Raw genomic sequence first — 19,893 nt, 5'->3', positions numbered from 1 at the left:
AATAGCCAATCATATCTTTCGCATATAACACGTGACATCATTAAACACAATTTCTAGCGCGAGAAATGCGTGTTGGTAGCACCTAATGCAGGTATATACTGTAATTCCATAGACTGAAGCTTTATCCATAGACACAGTGGGCTGGAAAGCCACTCTGCTCAAGTTGTGTGGCTGAATTCCAAATCGCTTTAACTCCCCTATATAAGTGCACTATTTAAGGTTGGGAATAATAGCTCATGCAGCCTAGATAGTGCGCTACATATTCCGTGTTGTGTCATTTGTAATTCAGCCTGTAGCATCTTCAAGTGTTGGATTTAACAGTAACTATATCCAATAGCCAATCACAAAGCTATTAAGTTGTCACATGTCGCTTCAATCGCGACTGCACTCGTCAACAGTCGGGGGATATGTGCGTGCCCTGTCGGGAGTCGGCTCTGAAATGGGTCGGTTCGGTACCGCGTGGATCGCCGTGGTGTGCGGCTAGCTTAAGTCCATGCTTAATCTGGCTTCTGCAGTAAACAAAGGTCGCACGTTTGACGTCAGGGCAGATTTGTTGTCATTTTTTTGGTGCAGATTGTGACGTTCTAAAACACAAAACTCCGGTTATCTCTGTCTACACGAAAAGGCATACACGGAGTTTTCAAAAATCTTCACTTTGCCCGGAGTTTTTTTAAATATTCGTTTTTGATGTGTTTTCATGTGGATGACAGGCCAAAACGTAGAAAAATATCTTCGATTTAGCAGATACCCGGCTACGTGTGGACGGGGTCTAAAGCTTTGCTTTTTGCATTGCTGTGAACTCTGTGCTGTGTGCGCAGGACATGACGTGTAATTCTCTTTCTTCCGCAGTCCTCTCATGCCGGGATACCTGCTGGAGGGCAGCCAGGTGTGTGCTTCCTCTTTCATTCAAATCCAGAATAAGTTTAGCCCTGTGTTTGACCACGGTTTTATTCTATTCTCCAATATAATGGGTACTTAATTACAGTCGGAGGAAAATGTTTGTACACCCTTTGGAATTTTTTACATTTCTGCCTAAATTGGTCATAAAACATCGCCTGAACTCTCCAGCAATCTTAAGAATGAACAAACAGTGTCTGCTTGAACTAAAACCACCCAAACATTTGCGTTTTATCGTATTTTTATTGACCATAAGATGGAATTATTCACAGGATAGGGAGGCATAAGTAAGTACACCCTTTGATTTAGTAGCTGGTTGACCCTCCTCTGGCTGCAATAACTTCAACCAGACGTTTCCTGTAGTTGCAGACTAGACGGGCACAACGATCAGGAGAAATCTTGCACCATTCCTCTTTGCAAAACTGTTGCAATTCAGCAAGATGCCTGGAATGGATGGCTTTCTTGAGGTCATGCCACAACATCTCGATTGGATTGAGGTCGGGGCTTTGACTGGGCCATTCCAGAACGTGAATTTTGTTCTTCTGAAACCATTCTAATGTCGATCTGCTTCTGTGTTTAGGGTCATTGTCCTGTTGCAGGACCCATCCTCTCTTGAGTTTCAACTTTTTGACAGATTGCCTCAGGTTTTTCTGCAAAATATCTTGATATACTTGAGAATTCATTTTCCCATTGATTATAGCCAGTTGTCCAGGCCCAGAGGCAGCAAAGCACCCCCACACCATGATGCTACCGCCGCCATACTTGACGGTGGGGATGAGGTTTTGCTGATGGTGTGCTGTACCGACTTTCCTCCACACATGATGTGGTGTGTTCCCCCCAAACAATTCAACTTTGGTTTCATCAGACCACAATATTTTTTCCAGTGGCGCTGAGGAGCATCCAAATGCTTTTTCACGAACTCCAAACGAGCAGAAATGTTCTTTCTGGACAGCAATGGCTTCCTCCGTGGCCTTCTCCCATGAATCCCATTCTTGTTCAGTGTCTTTCTTATAGTAGATGTGTCCACAGAGATGTCTGCATGTTTCAGTGATTTCCTCAAGTCTTCAGCGGACACTCTTGGATTCTTTTTTACCTCATTGATGATGACTCGCAGTGACTTTGGAGTGATCTTCGCAGGGCGGCCACTCCTTGGCAGAGTAACAACCGTTCCAAATTGTCTCCATTTATACACAATTTTTCTAATTGTAGACACATGAACACCAAGGGTCTTAGAGATGGTTTTGTAACCCTTTTTAGCTTTATACAAATCAGTTATTTTGTGTCTTAAGTCTTCAGACAGCTCCTTTGAGCGAGGCATGATGCACAGAACATGCCTGTCATCAAAACACACCTTTTAACTGGTTTTCCAGTGGGGTGGGTAGCTTACGACACACCTCAGTGATTGGACATCAGGTTGGCTCACACCTGAGTCAAATTGTTTAATCATCTAATGGCCCTTTTCCACTACCCTTTTTCAGCTCGCTTCAGCCCGACACGGCTCGCGTTTCGACTACCAAAGAACAGCACGACTCGGCTCGCTTCAGCCCTGCTTAGCCCCTAAAGCTCGCACCGTTTTGGAGTGGGGCTGAAGCGAGCCAAAGCGAGCCGAGTGAGGCTGGGGGCGTGAGCAGACACTCCCCTGTGCACTGATTGGTGAGGAGGAGTGTCCTCACATGCAAACACACGCCCCGCGAGCACGCTGGGATCTGTAAACCCGGAAGAAGAAGAAGAAGAATTACGAATTACGAGAATTTCTGAAGCCTTATGCGCCTCGCCTCATCTATACGCTCTTGCCAGTATCTGTTGGCGTTGTCGGTGACAACAAGCCACAGCACCAAGACCAGCAACACTAACGACTCCATGTTTATTGTTTACTATTCGGGTCGTGAGACTACCGCTTAAAAGCTCACTGATGTCACTGTTTGCGCTGCTTAACGACATCACGTGACGTCCACCCACTTTCGCTAACTCCACCCAATGTGTCCACCCACTTCCAGCCAGCACGGTTCAGCGCGGTTGTAGTCGAAATGCAACTCCAACAGCCCCGCTCAGCTCGACTCAGCCCAACTCAGCACGGCACGACTCAGCCGCGTTTGTAGTGGAAAAGCGGCATAATTAGTCTAATTAGCTCTTGGATGAGCCTTAGCTAAGGGTGTACTTACTTATGCCTCCCTATCCTGTCAATATTTCCATCTTATGGCCAATAAAAATATGATAACATGTAATTGTTTGGGTGGTTTTAGTTCAAGCAGACACTGTTTGTTCATTCTTAAGATTGCTGGAGAGTTCAGGCGATGTTTTATGACCAATTTAGGCAGAAATGTAAAAAATCCCAAAGGGTGTACAAACATTTTCCTCCGACTGTATTTATGATGTTAATTATTAATGATTTCAGTTCTACTTTCTCTTGAAGGGGAACCAGGAGCTGTGCCTGTACCTGGAGGCTTCACACTGGGCAGATTTCAGGTGGTGACCATTACAGCTCTCTGTTCATAGTTTTATAACTTTCTTATTTAACCAAAGAAGTTTCCGTTTTACTATTCTGTAGTGAATTATCATCCTGTAAAACTGATTCTTGACATCCATTTTCATGCTCGTTGATGGCCCTTTGTTTCTTTCTGTTCTCTCCGTGTATTCCAGGTGTCATTAGCAGCTGATGACTCTCCTCTGCTGCCACCCGTCACCTCCGGTGACTCATCTTCCTCTACCACCTCTTCATCCACCTCCTCCTCTTCCTCTAATCTCTCCAGTCCTGAGAACACACTGCACAGGGCCTCTCCTCCTCCTCTGTGCAAGTCAGTGGCTGACATAGTGGACGATTTGCCCCCCGCACCCCCCAGCCAGCCTGCTAGAGTCGGCCTCCTCCAGGTCACCACCAACACTGAAACCACAGTGGGTCGTTTCTCAGTGAGTCGAGCCCCTGATGAGCCGATAGCTCCCACACCTGGGGATGCAGAGTCTCCAGAGGCGTCGCCGCCACCCCAGAGTCCTCCAGCTGTGGGCAATGGCCCTGCACTCAGTCCTGAGGGCAAGAGCCTGATAAGCCTGAACAACTCCTTGAACTCCTACTTCAGCAGCGATAATGACTCCGAGTTTGAAGACGAGGACTTCAAACAGGAAATTAGCAAGCTACGTGAGAAGTACGTTTCTCTCTGTTTCACTGCTCATGAAAAACTATTACTTGGATATGATGTCAATATACAGTACACATCACAATGTTCAGTTTTGTTGAGGTTTTGTTAACAGTGTCGCAGCCCAAAAAAAAAAAGAAGAAGTGATGCTGTATAATGGAGAGATACAGTTTCATGTCTGCACATTGTTTAAACATCCTAATTAGTCTGAAATTACATTTTACAAATTAAAGACCTTGGTACAATTACCTGGTCTTGGAGTTTAGGTTTATTAGGTTCTTTTCCCTTTTGTTGTTGTTCTCCTTCTTTCTTCTTCTTCTTCTTCTCTTTTTTCTCCTTTTCCTCCTTCTTTCTCTTCTTTCTTCTCCTTTTCCTCCTTCTCCTTCTTTCTTCTCCTCCTTTCTTCTCCTTTTCCTCCTCCTCCTTCTCTTTTTCCTCCTTCTCCTCCTTCTTTCTGCTCCTTTTCCTCCTTCTCCTTCTTTCTTCTCCTTTTCCTCCTTCTCCTTTTCCTCCTTCTCCTTTTCCTTCTTCTTCTCCTTTTCTTCTTCTCCTTCTTTCTTCTCCTTTTCCTCCTCCTTCTTCTTCTCCTTTTCCTTCTTTCTTCTCATTTTCCTCCTTCTCCTTTTCCTCCTCCTTCTTCTTTCTCTTCTTTCTTCTTCTCCTTTTCCTTTTTTCTCTTCTTTCTTCTTCTCCTTTTCCTTTTTTCTCTTCTTTCTTCTTCTCCTTTTCCTCCTTCTCCTTCTTTCTTCTTCTCCTCCTTCTTTCTTCTCCTTTTCCTCCTCCTTCTTCTCTTTTTCTTCCTTCTCCTCCTTCTTCTTTCTTCTCCTTTTCCTCCTTCTTCTTTCTGCTCCTTTTCCTCCTTCTTCTTTCTGCTCCTTTTCCTCCTTCTCTTTCTTTCTGCTCCTTCTCCTCCTTCTCCTTCTTTCTGCTCCTTCTCCTTCTTTCTGCTCCTTCTCCTCCTTTCTGCTCCTTCTCCTCCTTTTTCTTCTTCTTCTCCTTTTCCTTCTTCTCCTTCTTTCTTCTCCTTTTCCTCCTCCTTCTTCTTTTCCTTCTTCTCCTTCTTTCTCCTCCTTCTTTCTTCTCCTTCTCCTCCTCCATGTGAATTGAGAAATGCTATATAAATGCAAAATAATTAATCATAAAATATACATGCATGTTTAGTAGATGGGAGTGCTCCAAATCATAAATTTAATAATCATTTGAATAATTAACACACTTTTTTTTATTTACTTTTACATTTCCGATCATCCCCTACACTGTATTACGTCACTTACTTTAGCTTTTATTTTTCATTCATGTTTTTCTTTCACGTCATTGCCTGAGCCATTACCCACAAGACCTCTCAGTGAAGCTTATGATGATGATCTACTATTTGTAGTCTTGAGAGATTCACATTGAAGTGTTCAGCAATACTTTGTGTAATAAATGGTTCTCTTGCTGAAGTCTAAGATGTTCCACACATTTCTTATTATTGTGTTCAGGCACATGATGGAGAGTCAGGCGCTGTACGCCCGGCAAAAAGAGGAGATCGATGCCCTTTTCGCCCGAGTTGGCAAAGTCCCACCCGCTATCGTTAACCCACCCGCAATAAATCTGGCTGGCCGCAGACGCCGACCGGCCAAAAGCAAAAGCAGTAAATCGAGCCGCACAAGTTCTCAGGGCAGTAAGAGCCCGGTTCAGCCTGGTACGCTTTTATTCTACACCAGAAAACAAAGTGGGTGCTGATTATATTATACATTATGCATAGAAGCATGGCCTTGAAAATAACAAGCTGCTGTTTGTGTGTGTGTGTTTGTGTGTGTTAGGGAGCACCACTTTATCAACTCAAAGCGCTCCTTTGCTGTACCTGACCCAGCAGTCCTGTCCCGCCCCTGGTGGGTTGGGAGAGACAGGGAGCAACCCCCTGCTCCAGGCTTTTAAGCCCTCACCCTCCAGTGAGAACCTATACTCACCCTACACCAGTGACGCCACCCTGTCCGCCCCCAGCCTCTGTCTGCCCACGCATGGTAACCTTCTCACACAAACAATTCACTCACATGCCCCCTCTTCTAACCTTTATACTGAGCCGCAGGCCTTTCATGCCAGCATAATGAGCAGATTTTGCTGGGATTGATAGCTTTTTCTTCCTTTTTTTTTTTTTAAACCTTTTAAAGATTTAGAGACAAAGTTCTCGAGATCATTACAGAAAGGTTTGAATAAATCCATGTCATTATGTTACACAACCTTTTTCTTCTAAATTATTTAAAGAATAAATAAGACTCTTCAGGTGTGCTGTTCTAGGAAGGTAATTAATGACGGTAATGTGATGCATGATGCACTGTTCCCTCAAGTGATACTATTCTTGTAATAGCAAATCCTGAAGCGTTTTATTTCTCATATGCCACAACAGTTTGCCAGCATTTACAGTTTAATTAAATAATTGAACGTTTGTCATCTGACAGAACATCTGCAAAAAAACCAAGTTAGTTCTCGTCATCACTTACGTTATAGTTGCTATAAACGGCCCTCACCAGCCCATCTTTTTTTCTTTCTCTTAAAGTTAATAAGACAGAAATTCAGCTTGTTACGATACTGCGAAAGCAGAAAGCATTACCGTAAACTCTTCTGTCCTGAAGACGTTCCTGAATCGGAAATCTTGCCGACTGTTACAAAGTGCCGACGCCGCAGAGTCCTCTTATAAACGTTTAAATAAATATCTCCTTAAAGAAAACTGTGCCATGTCAACAATTATAGCCACTTAACTCCCAGTGAATGAGCTGTTACTATAGAAATGATAACATTATCAGTCATTTGCAGCTGTAATACTGTCAGGACTGATGTTCTAGAAAATCAGTCAACACGTTCTGACCAATCAGAATCGAGAATTCAACAGCACTGGCGTGTTAGTTTGATTTTCTTATTTAACCCTCTGGGGTCGAGAGCTTCGCCAGTGAAGCTCGGCAGGTTTAGAATGAGTAGGTCATGTATTTAGATAAATATCTTCGAGTTTTTCATCATACAAGCATGATAAACATATTGACAGAAACTTTACACTTTCCTATGTGCCCACTGGCCAATAATATTATAGTTTTTAAATTGCCTAAATTAGATGAAACATAAAACTTGTCATCTTACTCAGTCACACCGGAGTCGGAGCACTGAGCGCACACTTGCGCATTCATAAAAGACTATTCACATGGTAACGGCAGGATGATCACTTTCACTCTTTTGCTTTCGATTGGTTTCTCTTCCGCAGTGGGAGCGCCCACCGTAAACAGGATAAAATCTGTCAGACATAGTTCAGGTTATTTGGAGGTAAAACTTGTTGCGAAATGGCACGCGGATTTTATGCGCTTCGGATGATTCAGGACAGCGATTCAGTTCAATCGAGAGCTGCGACACTGATGATGAGCGGTGCTCTTTTTATTTATTTATTCCCCCCCCCCCCCCCCCCTTCAACTCGATCCGGCCGAAGATCAACTCGAGTAAGTGTAAATATTTCTTCTATTTATTATGATCAGATTGGTTGATATACGTGCGCTGTAGTGCATACACAGGAAAAATGACTGAGTAGTTTTTCCAGAGTTAAAAGTAGTTTCCTCAAAAGTAGTTAATTTTGCTTGATTTTGAGTTTAGAGAGTAAAAGTTGGAGTGGGAGCAAAATTACAGAGTAATTGTGTAACAGAGTTGGTTGTGGCTCTGAACTGAGTAAAATAGTACAAGAGTTAATTTCAAGACACACTGAATAGAGTCAAATACCAAAATAAAGGCAAATAGCAGATAAATGAAGATGTTGTAAAAACCAGTTTTAGAACTGTGTTGGAATGTGTGAAAAAAACATTACTTTACCCATTGCGTTGAACCTTTTAATCACTTGACCTGATGGGATTAAGAGTTGGCAGTGGGAGGGGTTTTCACTCTTCTCATTGAATGGAATGGAAATTTTTTACACTTCTCATTGAATACCTTTCCCACTGCCAACCCTTTATCCCAAAACAATAGGACATTTTTTTTTTTGGTGGCCAGTTAATTGTCCAAATCAATGGAGCAGATTTAAGTTTTTGTGCTTGATACATTCCTAAGACTGAACAGAAGCACCTCAAGTGATCAAAACGGTTTGACAGAATGGGTAAGGTCATGTTTTTTCACACATTTCGACACAGTTCTAAAACTGCTTTTTACAACATCTTCGTTTGTTTGTTTTAAATTACAGTCATGACATACATACTACATAGATGTTATTGTAGCTGAACTTGTGCTGAATACAAAAAAGTCATATGACTTTGAAAATACTGCTTAGATTTGTTGAAATTGATCACAAAATCAAAGCATGACAAAATCATTAGAGTGCCAGAAAATACTCTCAGACCCCAGAGGGTTAAAAAAAAACAACAACAACTCGGTGTCAGAACATGGAAATGTTGCTTAAAGTTACAACCCTAAATCAGAAAATGTTGGTATGGTATGTTGAAACTGGTGTTAAAACTGAAAATAATGATTTGTAAATAATAATTGACTTGTATTGCACTCAAAACAATACAACAGCACATTATTTGATGTTTCACCTCATGAATTGTATTGTTTTGTTTGTTCAAAATAAACACATTTCAATTTTGATTTTTGCAAAACATTTAAAAGATGTTCAGGGCCTGAAGACACCAAGCGATGAAGCGTTTCAGGTGGTGTTTTCTCCCATTCTTCGTCCAAACAGGTCTTCAGGTGTACAGGGTTGTTGTCATATTTTTCATTTCAAAATTCACCACCCATTCTCTATTGGAGACAGAAAGGACACGCCCTCTTCTTCTTCCACAGCCACGCCTTTGTAATGTGAGCAGAATGTGGTTTTGCATTGTCTTGTTGAAATCTCCCTGGAAAAGACGTCGTCTTGAAGGCAGCAGATGTTGCTCCAAAATCTCAGTGTACTTTTCTGCATTAATGCTCCATCACAGAAGTGTAAGTTACCTTTGCCAAGGGTGCTGACACAATACCATACCGTGGCACACCCTGACTTTTGGAATTGTTCCTGGTAACAGTCTGGATGGCCCTTTTTTTTATTTGGTCTGGAGCACACATAGTCCGTTTTTTACAAAAAAGACCTGGAATACTGATTCATTTGACCACAATACACGTTTCCGCTGTGCGATGGTCCGTCCCAGACGCCTCCGAGCCCAGAGAAGTCGACGGCGCTTCTGGACACAGTTAACACAAAGCTTCCTTTTTGCACAGTAAAGTTTTAACTGGTGTTTGTGGATGTAACTCTGTACTGTAGCTCGATAAAGGTTTACCAAAGTAATCCCGAGCCCATGTGGTTCTATCAGCTGTAGATGAATGACGGTTCTTGATGCAGTGCCGTCTGAGGGATCAGAGATCACGGGGGTTCAGATTAGGCTTGAGCCCTTGCCCTTTACGCACCAGAATTCCCCCAGATTCCTTGAATCGTTTAATGATCTTATGCACCGTTGAGAGTGAAATATCCAAATCCCTTCCTATCTTTCTTTGAGGAACATTGTTTTTAAACATTTCAATAACTTTCTCATGTGTTTCTTGACAAACTGGAGATCCTCGGCCCATCTTCGCTCCTCAAAGACTCTGCCTTTCCTGAATACTGATTTTATACCAAATCACGATTACCGTCACCTGTTGACATCAGCTGTTTCAAATAACATTATTATTTAATTGTTTTACCTCAGTACTCGTCCTAAACTGCTGCCGTCCCAAATTTTTTTTGGAATGTGTTGCAGGTCGGAAACGCAGGAACAGATGTATATTAAATGAAAAAGTTGACCAACAAAACATGAAATATCTTGGGTTCATTCATACAGTCCGCAATGAAATATACAAGTCAAAGTAAATTTAGAAATCACTGCTTTCTTTTTTTTAATTTGCATTTTCCATACCGTCCCAACTTTTTCTGATTTTGGGGTTGTAACTCATTTGCTAAAAATTGCTGAAAATGGTGCAGGGTGTAATTTATCGTGTATGTTCTGTACAGTGAGTGATGCAGAGTGAGCTTTACCTTCGACATTAGTGTTTTTGAATCCCTGCTTTTCTATCAATTAATCTTTTTATCACTTTGTACAAGTTGATGTGGCCTCCTCTTTGTGAAACTCACCAGTGCATGATTTGGCTTAAATGCCTCTGGAGATGGTAGCTGTAGTGTGCTGCTGCTTGCCTCCTTCACTGAGCAGTGAATCTCCATGCTCACCAATCTTTTGAGCTACCACTACTGTCTGTCTCTGTCTGTTTCTGCCTCTCTCTCCTCTCTCTCTTTTTGTCCCCCTCTTTCTCCACATCTCTCTGTCTCTCCCTCTTTTTGTCCCCCTCTTTCTCCCCTTCTCCCTCCGTCTCTCTCTCTCTCTCGTCCCCATCTCTCTCCCTCTTTTTGTCCCCTTCTTTCTCTCTCTCTCTCCCTCTTTTTGTCCCCCTCTTTCTCTCTCTCTCCCTCTTTTTGTCCCCCTCTTTCTCTCTCTCTCCCTCTTTTTGTCCCCCTCTTTCTCTCTCTCTCCCTCTTTTTGTCTCCCTCTTTCTCTCTCTCCCTCTTTTTGTCCCCCTCTTTCTCTCTCTCCCTCTTTTTGTCCCCCTCTTTCTCTCTCTCCCTCTTTTTGTCCCCCTCTTTCTCTCTCTCTCTCCCTCTTTTTGTCCCCCTCTTTCTCTCTCTCTCTCCCTCTTTTTGTCCCCCTCTTTCTCTCTCTCTCCCTCTTTTTGTCCCCCTCTCTCTCTCTCTCTCTCCCTCTTTTTGTCCCCCTCTTTCTCTCTCTCCCTCTTTTTGTCCCCCTCTTTCTCTCTCTCCCTCTTTTTGTCCCCCTCTTTCTCTCTCTCCCTCTTTTTGTCCCCCTCTCTCTCTCTCCCTCTTTTTGTCCCCCTCTTTCTCTCTCTCTCCCTCTTTTTGTCCCCCTCTTTCTCTCTCTCTCTCCCTCTTTTTGTCCCCCTCTTTCTCTCTCTCTCTCCCTCTTTTTGTCCCCCTCTTTCTCTCTCTCTCTCCCTCTTTTTGTCCCCCTCTTTCTCTCTCTCTCCCTCTTTTTGTCCCCCTCTTTCTCTCTCTCCCTCTTTTTGTCCCCCTCTTTCTCTCTCTCCCTCTTTTTGTCCCCCTCTTTCTCCCCCTTCTCTCTCTGTCTGTCCCTTTTTTTGTCCCCCCCTTCTCTGTCTCTCTCCCAATCTCTGTCGCTTCCTCTTTTTCTCCCTCTTTGTGTCTCTCTTTTTGTCCCCCCTTTCTACCCCCTTCTCTCTCTGTGTCTCTCTTTTTGTCCCCCCTTCTACCCCCTTCTTTCTCTCTCTCCCTCCCCATCTTTCTCTTTTTTGCCCCCCCCTCCCCATTCTCTCCCTCTCTCTCTGGATCTCATGACCTTGTTTTCCATTTTCCTACTGTGTATTTGTGTATGTCTCCTTCTTCCTCTCCTTTTTTTTGTACCTTGTTCTCTCTCTCTCTCTCTCTCTCTCTCTCCTCTTTTTGTGCCACAGGCTGTGTAAAGTTCAGCTGTGGGTCGGAGAGAGTGACCTTCAAACCAGGTGGCAGAAGGACCCGTTTTCTGAGTACGCCGTGCTTGGCTCTTTGTGTGTAACGCTTTTCCTTTGTCTCTTTCCTACACTCTCACGTGATTCTTGTTTTGGGAACACTTTCTGGACCGTGCCATCTCAAAATGATCCAAATTCACCACTAAAATGGTTCAACCACTAAACCAACATCATGAGTCACTATGTACTAGCATGGAATAGGTTTATGCCTCCATGTAGTTACAGGAACTTTTAATGACCGAATGAATTCTTGGGTTACTGATTATAACAGGGAAGACTGATATTTTTGGAGATAATTAAAAGATCCTTGCATCTTATTATTGAGATTAGTTATTTGTGGAGGCTAATTTTCTATACCGAGACACCTCCGTGCTAATAGTGATCCCAGTTTTAGCCCATTTTATTATTCCAAGATCATCTGTGATTCTCCATTGTCTTATGCTCTCACACTTCAGTCCAAAACACAACTCTTTGGGCTTGTTTTAACCCCTCAGCCATGCATTAAAGTGCATTATACTTCACTCAAATACTAAACACTTTAACCTTTACCATAACTATTTAATACATTTGTGCCTTCATTTTTATTGATTATTTAACTTCTTGTTCTGACACTTAAAACCAAACCACTAATTCATTTTGAAATATCTGAGGTTTTTTAAAATGTAAATTATTTAAAATAAGCCAAGGATTATTTTATCATGATTTCTTGTGTTTGGTTCATTGCAACATGATGTACTTGTGCACGTCAGATAGTTTCGGATTTACTCGCTTTATCCATAGTCGAATGCAAAAATTTGCATCCCCCTCTCTTTCTTTTCTGCATGAAAGAATACAGTTTTTAAAAATCTGTTCGGACACATCCTAAATATTACGTCAGTATAGTGTAGATCAGGAGTCTTCATTAACAAGCTCAAATGTCTGCATCCCTAGTATTTATTTATTAGAATGTGCCACATAATGGTTTAAAGTAAAATTGTTCACTTTTTTTGTTTTAAGTCTCATTTAAGGCTTGGAAAGTTCAAACAGGGTGAAACCCTCCAGCTGTTTTCTCCGAGTTCTGTGTGTGGGGGGGGGGAATCAGGGAAAAATCCATCACAAGACTTAAAACAGAATATCTTTCGTAGAGCTGTGAAACGGTTGAAAAGCATGAAATGCAGAACGCAGATGTATAGACGTGAGGAAAGAGTGGAAAATAAGTCAGGAAAATCCAAAAAGAAGCAGCAGGATGTTTAAGACTTTAGGAGGAATATGGAAGAAATTCATACAGCATATGTTATGATGAAGGAAATGTCTTTTTGGTGGCATCATTTAATAATAATAATAATAATAATAATAAAATGGGGTGCACAAACGTTTGTATCTCTTATTAAAGTCTATATAGAGCTTCAGTTGGATGATGGCCAGTCCACTTTTTTTTTAGGTGACTTTATTGAAATGAGGAAAGTCATGCTGAAGGTTAGCTCCTTTGCTCTATTTCCTTTCCATTTTAAGTTTTAGTGCACAGCGTTGCTATATCAGGCGCAGAGGTGGCGTGAGGTAGCTTTAGCATAGCAGGTAAACATGCTCTCCCTGTAATGCATTGTGTTGGAAGTGGAGTGTCTTTAACACTGACTCTCTTCAATCCCGTGCTTCTCTCCATGCTTCAGGGAAGATGGTGAAAAAAGTGTGCCCCTGCAACCAACTCTGTAGTAATTATCTCTCTCTCTCTCTCTTTCTCTCTTTTTTATGTCCCTTCCTCCTTCCTCCCTCACTTCCTGTTGTCCTGTTCTGTATTTGTGTGTGTGTGTGTGTGGTGTTTGAGCATGGCACGCTGAGCACTGCGTAGCAGTCATTCCTGACTTGAGCATTTCTCCGTCCTGATGATCCATTCCTGTGCTGTAAATGTGGCACGTCAACTTTAATAACCATATTTTCCACTAAATTTGTGCCAGTGGAATCATTCCCATCAATTTGCTTATTTGTGCTTCTTTTCTTGCAAAAAAAGAAAATAAATCCCGCACTTCGCTGAGAGGCATTTCTATTCCTAGCGCTGTTTACCTTAGCAGGCAATCGAGTACAATCCAAACGGACTAGTCTGAGCTCTCATCCGATTACATCAGAGCTAAGCCCCGTATTCCCTGCACTAACCCTTATACACTTGGGTTGCTTTCTTCCTATGGGCTAAATCGATAATAAATTATTTCGGCCACAAGAAGCAAATCTGTTTGAATCAGTTAGCTGATAGCTATTATTTGTTCACTTATTTATTTTTTCAATCCAGTGGCATATACACTACCGTTCAAAAGTTTGGGGTCACTTTGAAATGTCCTTATTTTTGAAAGAAAAGCACTGTTCTTTTCAATGAAGATCACTTTAAACTAATCAGAAATCCACTCTATACATTGCTAATGTGGTAAATGACTATTCTAGCTGCAAATGTGTGGTTTTTGGTGCAATATCTCCATAGGTGTATAGAGGCCCATTTCCAGCAACTCTCACTCCAGTGTTCTAATGGTACAATGTGTTTGCTCATTGCCTCAGAAGGCTAATGGATGATTAGAAAACCCTTGTACAATCATGTTAGCACAGCTGAAAACAGTTGAGCTCTTTAGAGAAGCTATAAAACTGACCTTCCTTTGAGCAGATTGAGTTTCTGGAGCATCACATTTGTGGGGTCGATTAAATGCTCAAAATGGCCAGAAAAATGTCTCGACTATATTTTCTATTCATTTTACAACTTATGGTGGTAAATAAAAGTGTGACTTTTCATGGAAAACACAAAATTGTCTGGGTGACCCCAAACTTTCGAATGATTTCCTGATTCCAGGCACTGAAAACTAAGAGTCAAACCCAAAGCTTTGGAGTCGAATTGACACGTTGAAAATGATTCGCTCCGCGCAAATATGGCAAATCTGAGTCTTTTAGTTAGTTAGAGAGAAAGTCTGTAGATATTTGCCTTTATTTTGAATGTGACTGACCAGAATTGAACAAATCAGAGATTTGGTGAAGATAAGACCTTCCTCAGTAATTCAGACCATCAGTCTATTGGTCACCCTGAAATAGAGTTTAAAAAAAAAAAAAGTATGGAATATTTTTTGAGAACTTCTATTAATTTGGGTGTCTGAGTAAAAAAAAAAAAATTCATATTGTATCCTCATGGTATGATCAGTTAGAAAAGTGGGTTGTGCTGTTGGAGGAAAATAATCAGCAACCCATTGTGTTTTATTCCTCTAATTCAACAGCAGTTTGCCGACGATTGAAATTTTTTATTAATATTTATTCAAGAATGACGCAGGATAATTTTTATCCATTTACAGTTGCATATAATGTTGTGGAATAGCTGTTAAAAAAAAAAAGCACTGAATTAATCAGTCAACATCTTCTGACCAATCAGAATTAAGCACTGAACAGCGCTGTTGTGTGTGTATATATTAATATTAATAATGTTCTATTACTGTTGGTGACCTCTTATTTAACTAACTCAAGTCATATTAGTTGATTAAAATGCTGTAAAGAAATACTTTTATGTGGTTTTTTTTTTGTGGTTTTTAAAAAATAATAATAATCCAAATAATTATTAGTAGTAGCTATTTTCTTTCTTCGCTTATGTTATCCTCACCCAGCAGAGCTATAATACAGCCCAGATTAACATGCTTACTTGTCTAATCCTTGGTTAAGGAGCTAACATGGTTAGTGAGTTAAGCACTCCGTGTGCTACGAAGCGTATAGAACCTGCCGTAAACCGCACATAGCTCTGAAACTCGTCATCAAAGCAAAGTGAATGGACGTCATCCGGTTAAATGCTGAAGTCGAGCCGTGTCAAACTTCCTTCTTTCTCGTGTTTTCCTTCTGTGAATAGCTTTGCTTTTGCTTCTGGCGTTGTTCTTGGTGCCATGTCCCTTTTTTTTTTTTTTTAACTTTTATATTTTTACCTTCCAATGCTGCTGCTTTATTAGATGCTTTTTGTCTTGCACTGATCCTCTTCTATCATCATCAGAAAAATATCGTGTTTCTCCATTTCGTTTCTGACAGCCCAAAAGCTCCGTGCACTAAGCTTTCATTCAGGTCATTTATGTTCATGTTTAGTTCCTTTGCTGTACACGTCTGCCGCTCTTTGTTTTAACTCATATACATGAGACATGAACATGAGTAATAACACACGAGCATCAGTTATCCTCAGACATGTCCATAGGGAGCCAAGGTGATGCATTTAATATATAAGCATCCCTATAGTTAAATTTAAATCGTACACGGATACTTTGATTGATTTATATCAAGAAATTGACTTTTCTTAGAATTTAGTCTAATAGGCGAGAAGTAGATTTTGTTCCACTCAGGATTAAACACCTTCACTAGCAAGAAATATTTCAGTTATTAATTTTCACGACTAATTCATGACTAGCTGCAGTTGTGTGACTTGTCAGAGGAAAATCTGGCTCACCCCAGAAAAAAAAAAACAAATGAAGCCCATAGTAATCTCCAGGATCCACTTTAAGTTGGAGTCATCACAGTTCATTTAAGGCTACAGCAGTGGAAACCTCAACTCCACAGTGAACTCCATTTCCATTGCTATGTCTTGCTCTTTGGCTCCCTCTAACGCCGCTGTAGCTCACTGCAGCAAGCCAGAGCGTGAGATTGAAGCCTAACTGGGATGAGATGAGACTGGAGCACTGTGAATGTGCCTTCACTGATGTCTTAACTCTTTCACCGTGCCCCTGTTTTTCAGGCTGGATTCAGAGAGATAAAATTCCCCCTTTAGCCTCAGAGCGGACCTCCAGGTGCTCATTAGGGCTTTTCACCACCGTCACTCTTCCCTTACACACCTAGTCTGATGTGATGTATATGAGAATATACATGAACATGAACACCTCGATATGCTCTGTGTGCTTCGATTGTATTTGTTGAGCATGTTTATAACAGGAAGCCCCTAAATCCCTGTCTCTTTTTTTGGCTACAGGAACGAACAGCACAACCACGGTGGGCGGGCAGGGGCAGAACCAAACACAGCCTCCTTCCACTGCATCCCAGAGTCGCAAGGGCACATTCACCGACGACCTGCACAAACTGGTGGACAACTGGGCCAGAGATGCCATGAACCTGTCACAGGGCAAGAGGGGCTCAAAACCCCAGCACCAGGCCCCATCCCAGGGCCACAGCTATGAAGTAAGATACCGCACTCGCCCCCGAGAGCCGTCATTCTTCTTCTTCTTTTTTTTTTTTTAAATCCAGGAAACAATGAATGTAGTGAACATTTTGATTAATTTTTTTTTTCTAATCCAGTAGACTCATGAGGAGCTTGATTACATATGGTCGACTTTGGCTCGGACTAGAAGGTAGCGTCTATTTAGTAACCCTAGTCTAAGTCAAAACGCAGTGCCTGAATAGTCATAGAAAAGGCTGAGAAGTCAATGTCAGCATAAATATATAAATACAGTCGTGTGCAAAAGTTTGTATACCCATGGTTTTTAGGTTTAAAAAAAAAAAAAACCAAACATATCTACCGTTGATCTCTATAAAAATAAGGAGTTTCATATTTTACAAATGAGATGTCTATGTAGACAAGACAGCAAAATATTTTGACTTCTTTGTTTTCTTTTTTTTTTCCCACCCTGGACTTATTTTGAACAAGGCAACCTATAAAATATAGTAGAGTTATAATAGATATTTCAGAAATATACTGGTAGTAACCCTTTTAAAACTGAGAGGATCTAAAGATTGGGTACAAGACATCAGTGACTGTTATAGAGGCAAAGGGTTTGGTTTTTACTCTTAATATCTATACATCCATTTAATCGTTTTTGGTGCTGCATTTTAAAAAAAAAAACTATATCATTTATATATTTAAGTTATTCCACAAAATCGAGTCGTACATGAGCTGATAGTCGACGAGGCGCGTAGCACCGAGTTGTCTGTAATCCATGTATGATGAGATTGAGTGGAATAACTGTTTTATTCTCTCCACATTCACTGGATTTTGAGAAACGGAGCATTTTTATTTTTTGCAAATTCGATAAATAAAAACTTTATACAAAACGTCCGACAAAATCATTTCCGCTTAGAATGTAAACAAACCGGCGAAATGACAGGAGCAATCTGTGAAAAATGTGATGATGATAATTCTTGAAATTATATAATGTGTGTGTTCTTACCATCAAATACTTTTATTCCATATTTTGTTGCTTTTTTTGTGTGTATATATATATATATATATATTTTTTTTTTTTTTTGGGGGGGGGTTCTTCTTTAGGGTTTTTTGGTGGTTGGCAAACCATCTTACAGGTGCATTACTGCCACCGACTGGGCTGGAGTGTGGAACAGGCCATATTGAGAGGGCATAATCTGTGATTTGTTTTTCTTTTAGCTATTTCTGTTTCTTTTAAATACTTAATAGCAATTTTGGAGGTTTTGTTTTCGAGTAGAATTTTTATTTCATCCTCGGTTGGTTCAGCAGCACGCTCTGCCATTTTTCTTTTTCTCTACTCACGGTATATGAGATGATATCCTAGTAGTCGAGTAGCCACTCAGAGTGCACGATTGCTCATATCCAGTAAATGTGGAAAGAATAATTCTAGATATAAGCTCAAACTTAATTATTGTGTCTCCTCAGATGATTCCTTCTGGAAGCACGGCCCGGAAGTTCTCCGCTCCGGGTCAGTTGTGTCCCAACATGGCTTCATCCATGCTCAACCCTCCTGCTACCTCTCTGGGGGCACGTAAAGGCTCGATGTGCCCTGCGCCGCAGTACGGCTACTCCTCTGCACCTTTCAACGGCCCGTGGGCCAGTGTCTCAGCCGCACACACTCAGGCCCTCGGACAGTTTCCGGCAGCCCCGGGTACCCTGCAGGCCTTCCACATCAACACGCTGCAAAAATCAGTCAGCAACCCAGGAGGGCATAATTTAAGGACCACATAAGGTTGGGTCTAGCCTGTGCTAGGCTACAACAGAGAGAGAGAGAGAGAAAGAAAGGGGGGCTGAGACATGAACTGGTGGCGAAGTTGGTGTGAGCTTAGGCACGTGTGTTGCACCTTTGGAAAATGGGACAGAGATAAGCCAGGGTTTGTGGACACGTACACTTAAACACATCTTGTGTGCATGAATCACTCCTGCACTCAGGTTTACATACCCTGAGGTGAATGGACATGAGGACAAAGAAGAGATGAAAAATAAATGAATACAATGGGAGCAATGTTAAAGCAGCCAAAGAGGATGGTGACCCCACCCCACCCCTTGTTTAAAAATCTCATGAATGTGTATCACGATGTTGCTCCAGAGTAGCCTGGGACTAGCTTGCTAAGCTTTTCCTGACTGTTTCACTTTATTTCACACACTTTTAGTCAGTTGAGGTCCCTGGAACCAGTGATGGAAGAGGGGAAAACGAGGAAGGTCATGGATGTGCCCCGTTTTTCCATTACAGACTTTCCGGCATCCTGGTATCTGTTCTAATGCTATGTAATGCAATAATTAAAGAAATCAAAAGCCCATTTTAAAAACACAGAAAGTGGCCTTTAGTAGAGAAAACGAGTATTCGTGTACAACTTCTCTCTCTTGTATAAAAATCGGGGTATGGTTTTAAAGTTGTGTGGAATTTCGCGTGCTCAGTGGCCATTCAGCCACCCCTGAGAGTTTGGACTGCAAAGCTACTCTATAAAACTACAGAACTCCCAGCTTGCTTTGTAATACACAGTCATGCTTACCCTCCACCTCCACATCTCTTCTTGGGAGTTTTATTTGCCCTAAAATTATTTAACTAACAATACAATGTTAGTTTAACAATGTAGGTATACAAGTGCCGCCACCTCCTTTTTTTTTTTTTTTGGGGGGGGGTCATTGTGCCTCCTGTTATAACGGATAAATTAACCCAAATTTACTCTCTTTAAAGCCAAAAAGGCGTCCTGCGTTATTAATTCAGTTTTGGAACGAGCGATCAGAGAGGCTGGAGGTGAGGTCGAGGTTTATTTACCCTGACTGACGAAGGGGGTGCCTGTCTGGCTTGTTCACGCATACTGCAGGCTGGGGAAGCTTTAAATCTACTATCTGCTAGCATTGTTACAGCTTTTATAATCATAAGCGCGTTAGGGACCTCTTTACGACAGGTTGATTTTTTTTTTTGAATTGTATGTTTAAATGAGAAAAGTTGTGTTCTGTACGGACCTGTATTTATCCATCAGTTATTGATGTTGAAACACTGTGATTTATTATAAATGTTGTTGGACAACATAAGTTTAAAGCAATGGTAGAAAAAGGGTGGAAACGAGGAGGATTTGTTGCTATTAGGTAAAAGGTGATGTAAGGCTAGCTATTTACCTTATTACAGAACTTATTGGAGACACTTTAACCCTTTCCCTCCCCCACTTTGTACTTCTTTCATTTTATTAGATAAATGTGAATGTAAAA

General features: G+C 41.4%; 1 protein-coding gene across 8 annotated transcripts in view; it reads left to right on the top strand.

Annotated features, from left to right (window-relative positions):
* wnk1b (WNK lysine deficient protein kinase 1b) overlaps positions 1 to 19,893 on the top strand; it is a 218,384-nt gene extending 198,491 nt beyond the window's left edge. For all 8 annotated transcript variants that reach the window (XM_060903420.1, XM_060903417.1, XM_060903422.1 and 5 more), the window contains 7 exons: positions 850 to 886; positions 3,311 to 3,363; positions 3,538 to 4,037; positions 5,510 to 5,712; positions 5,834 to 6,034; positions 16,456 to 16,661; positions 18,106 to 19,893. In XM_060903420.1, coding sequence (XP_060759403.1) covers positions 850 to 886; positions 3,311 to 3,363; positions 3,538 to 4,037; positions 5,510 to 5,712; positions 5,834 to 6,034; positions 16,456 to 16,661; positions 18,106 to 18,411 — 1,506 coding nt within the window. In that variant the 3' untranslated portion in view covers positions 18,412 to 19,893. The remainder of the gene's footprint in view (positions 1 to 849; positions 887 to 3,310; positions 3,364 to 3,537; positions 4,038 to 5,509; positions 5,713 to 5,833; positions 6,035 to 16,455; positions 16,662 to 18,105) is intronic.

The sequence above is a fragment of the Neoarius graeffei genome, chromosome 21 (genome assembly GCF_027579695.1).
Source record: "Neoarius graeffei isolate fNeoGra1 chromosome 21, fNeoGra1.pri, whole genome shotgun sequence".
NCBI lineage: Eukaryota > Metazoa > Chordata > Actinopteri > Siluriformes > Ariidae > Neoarius > Neoarius graeffei.
The sequence above is the reverse complement of the archived record's forward strand: the minus strand, read 5'-3'. Positions and strand labels throughout refer to the sequence as shown.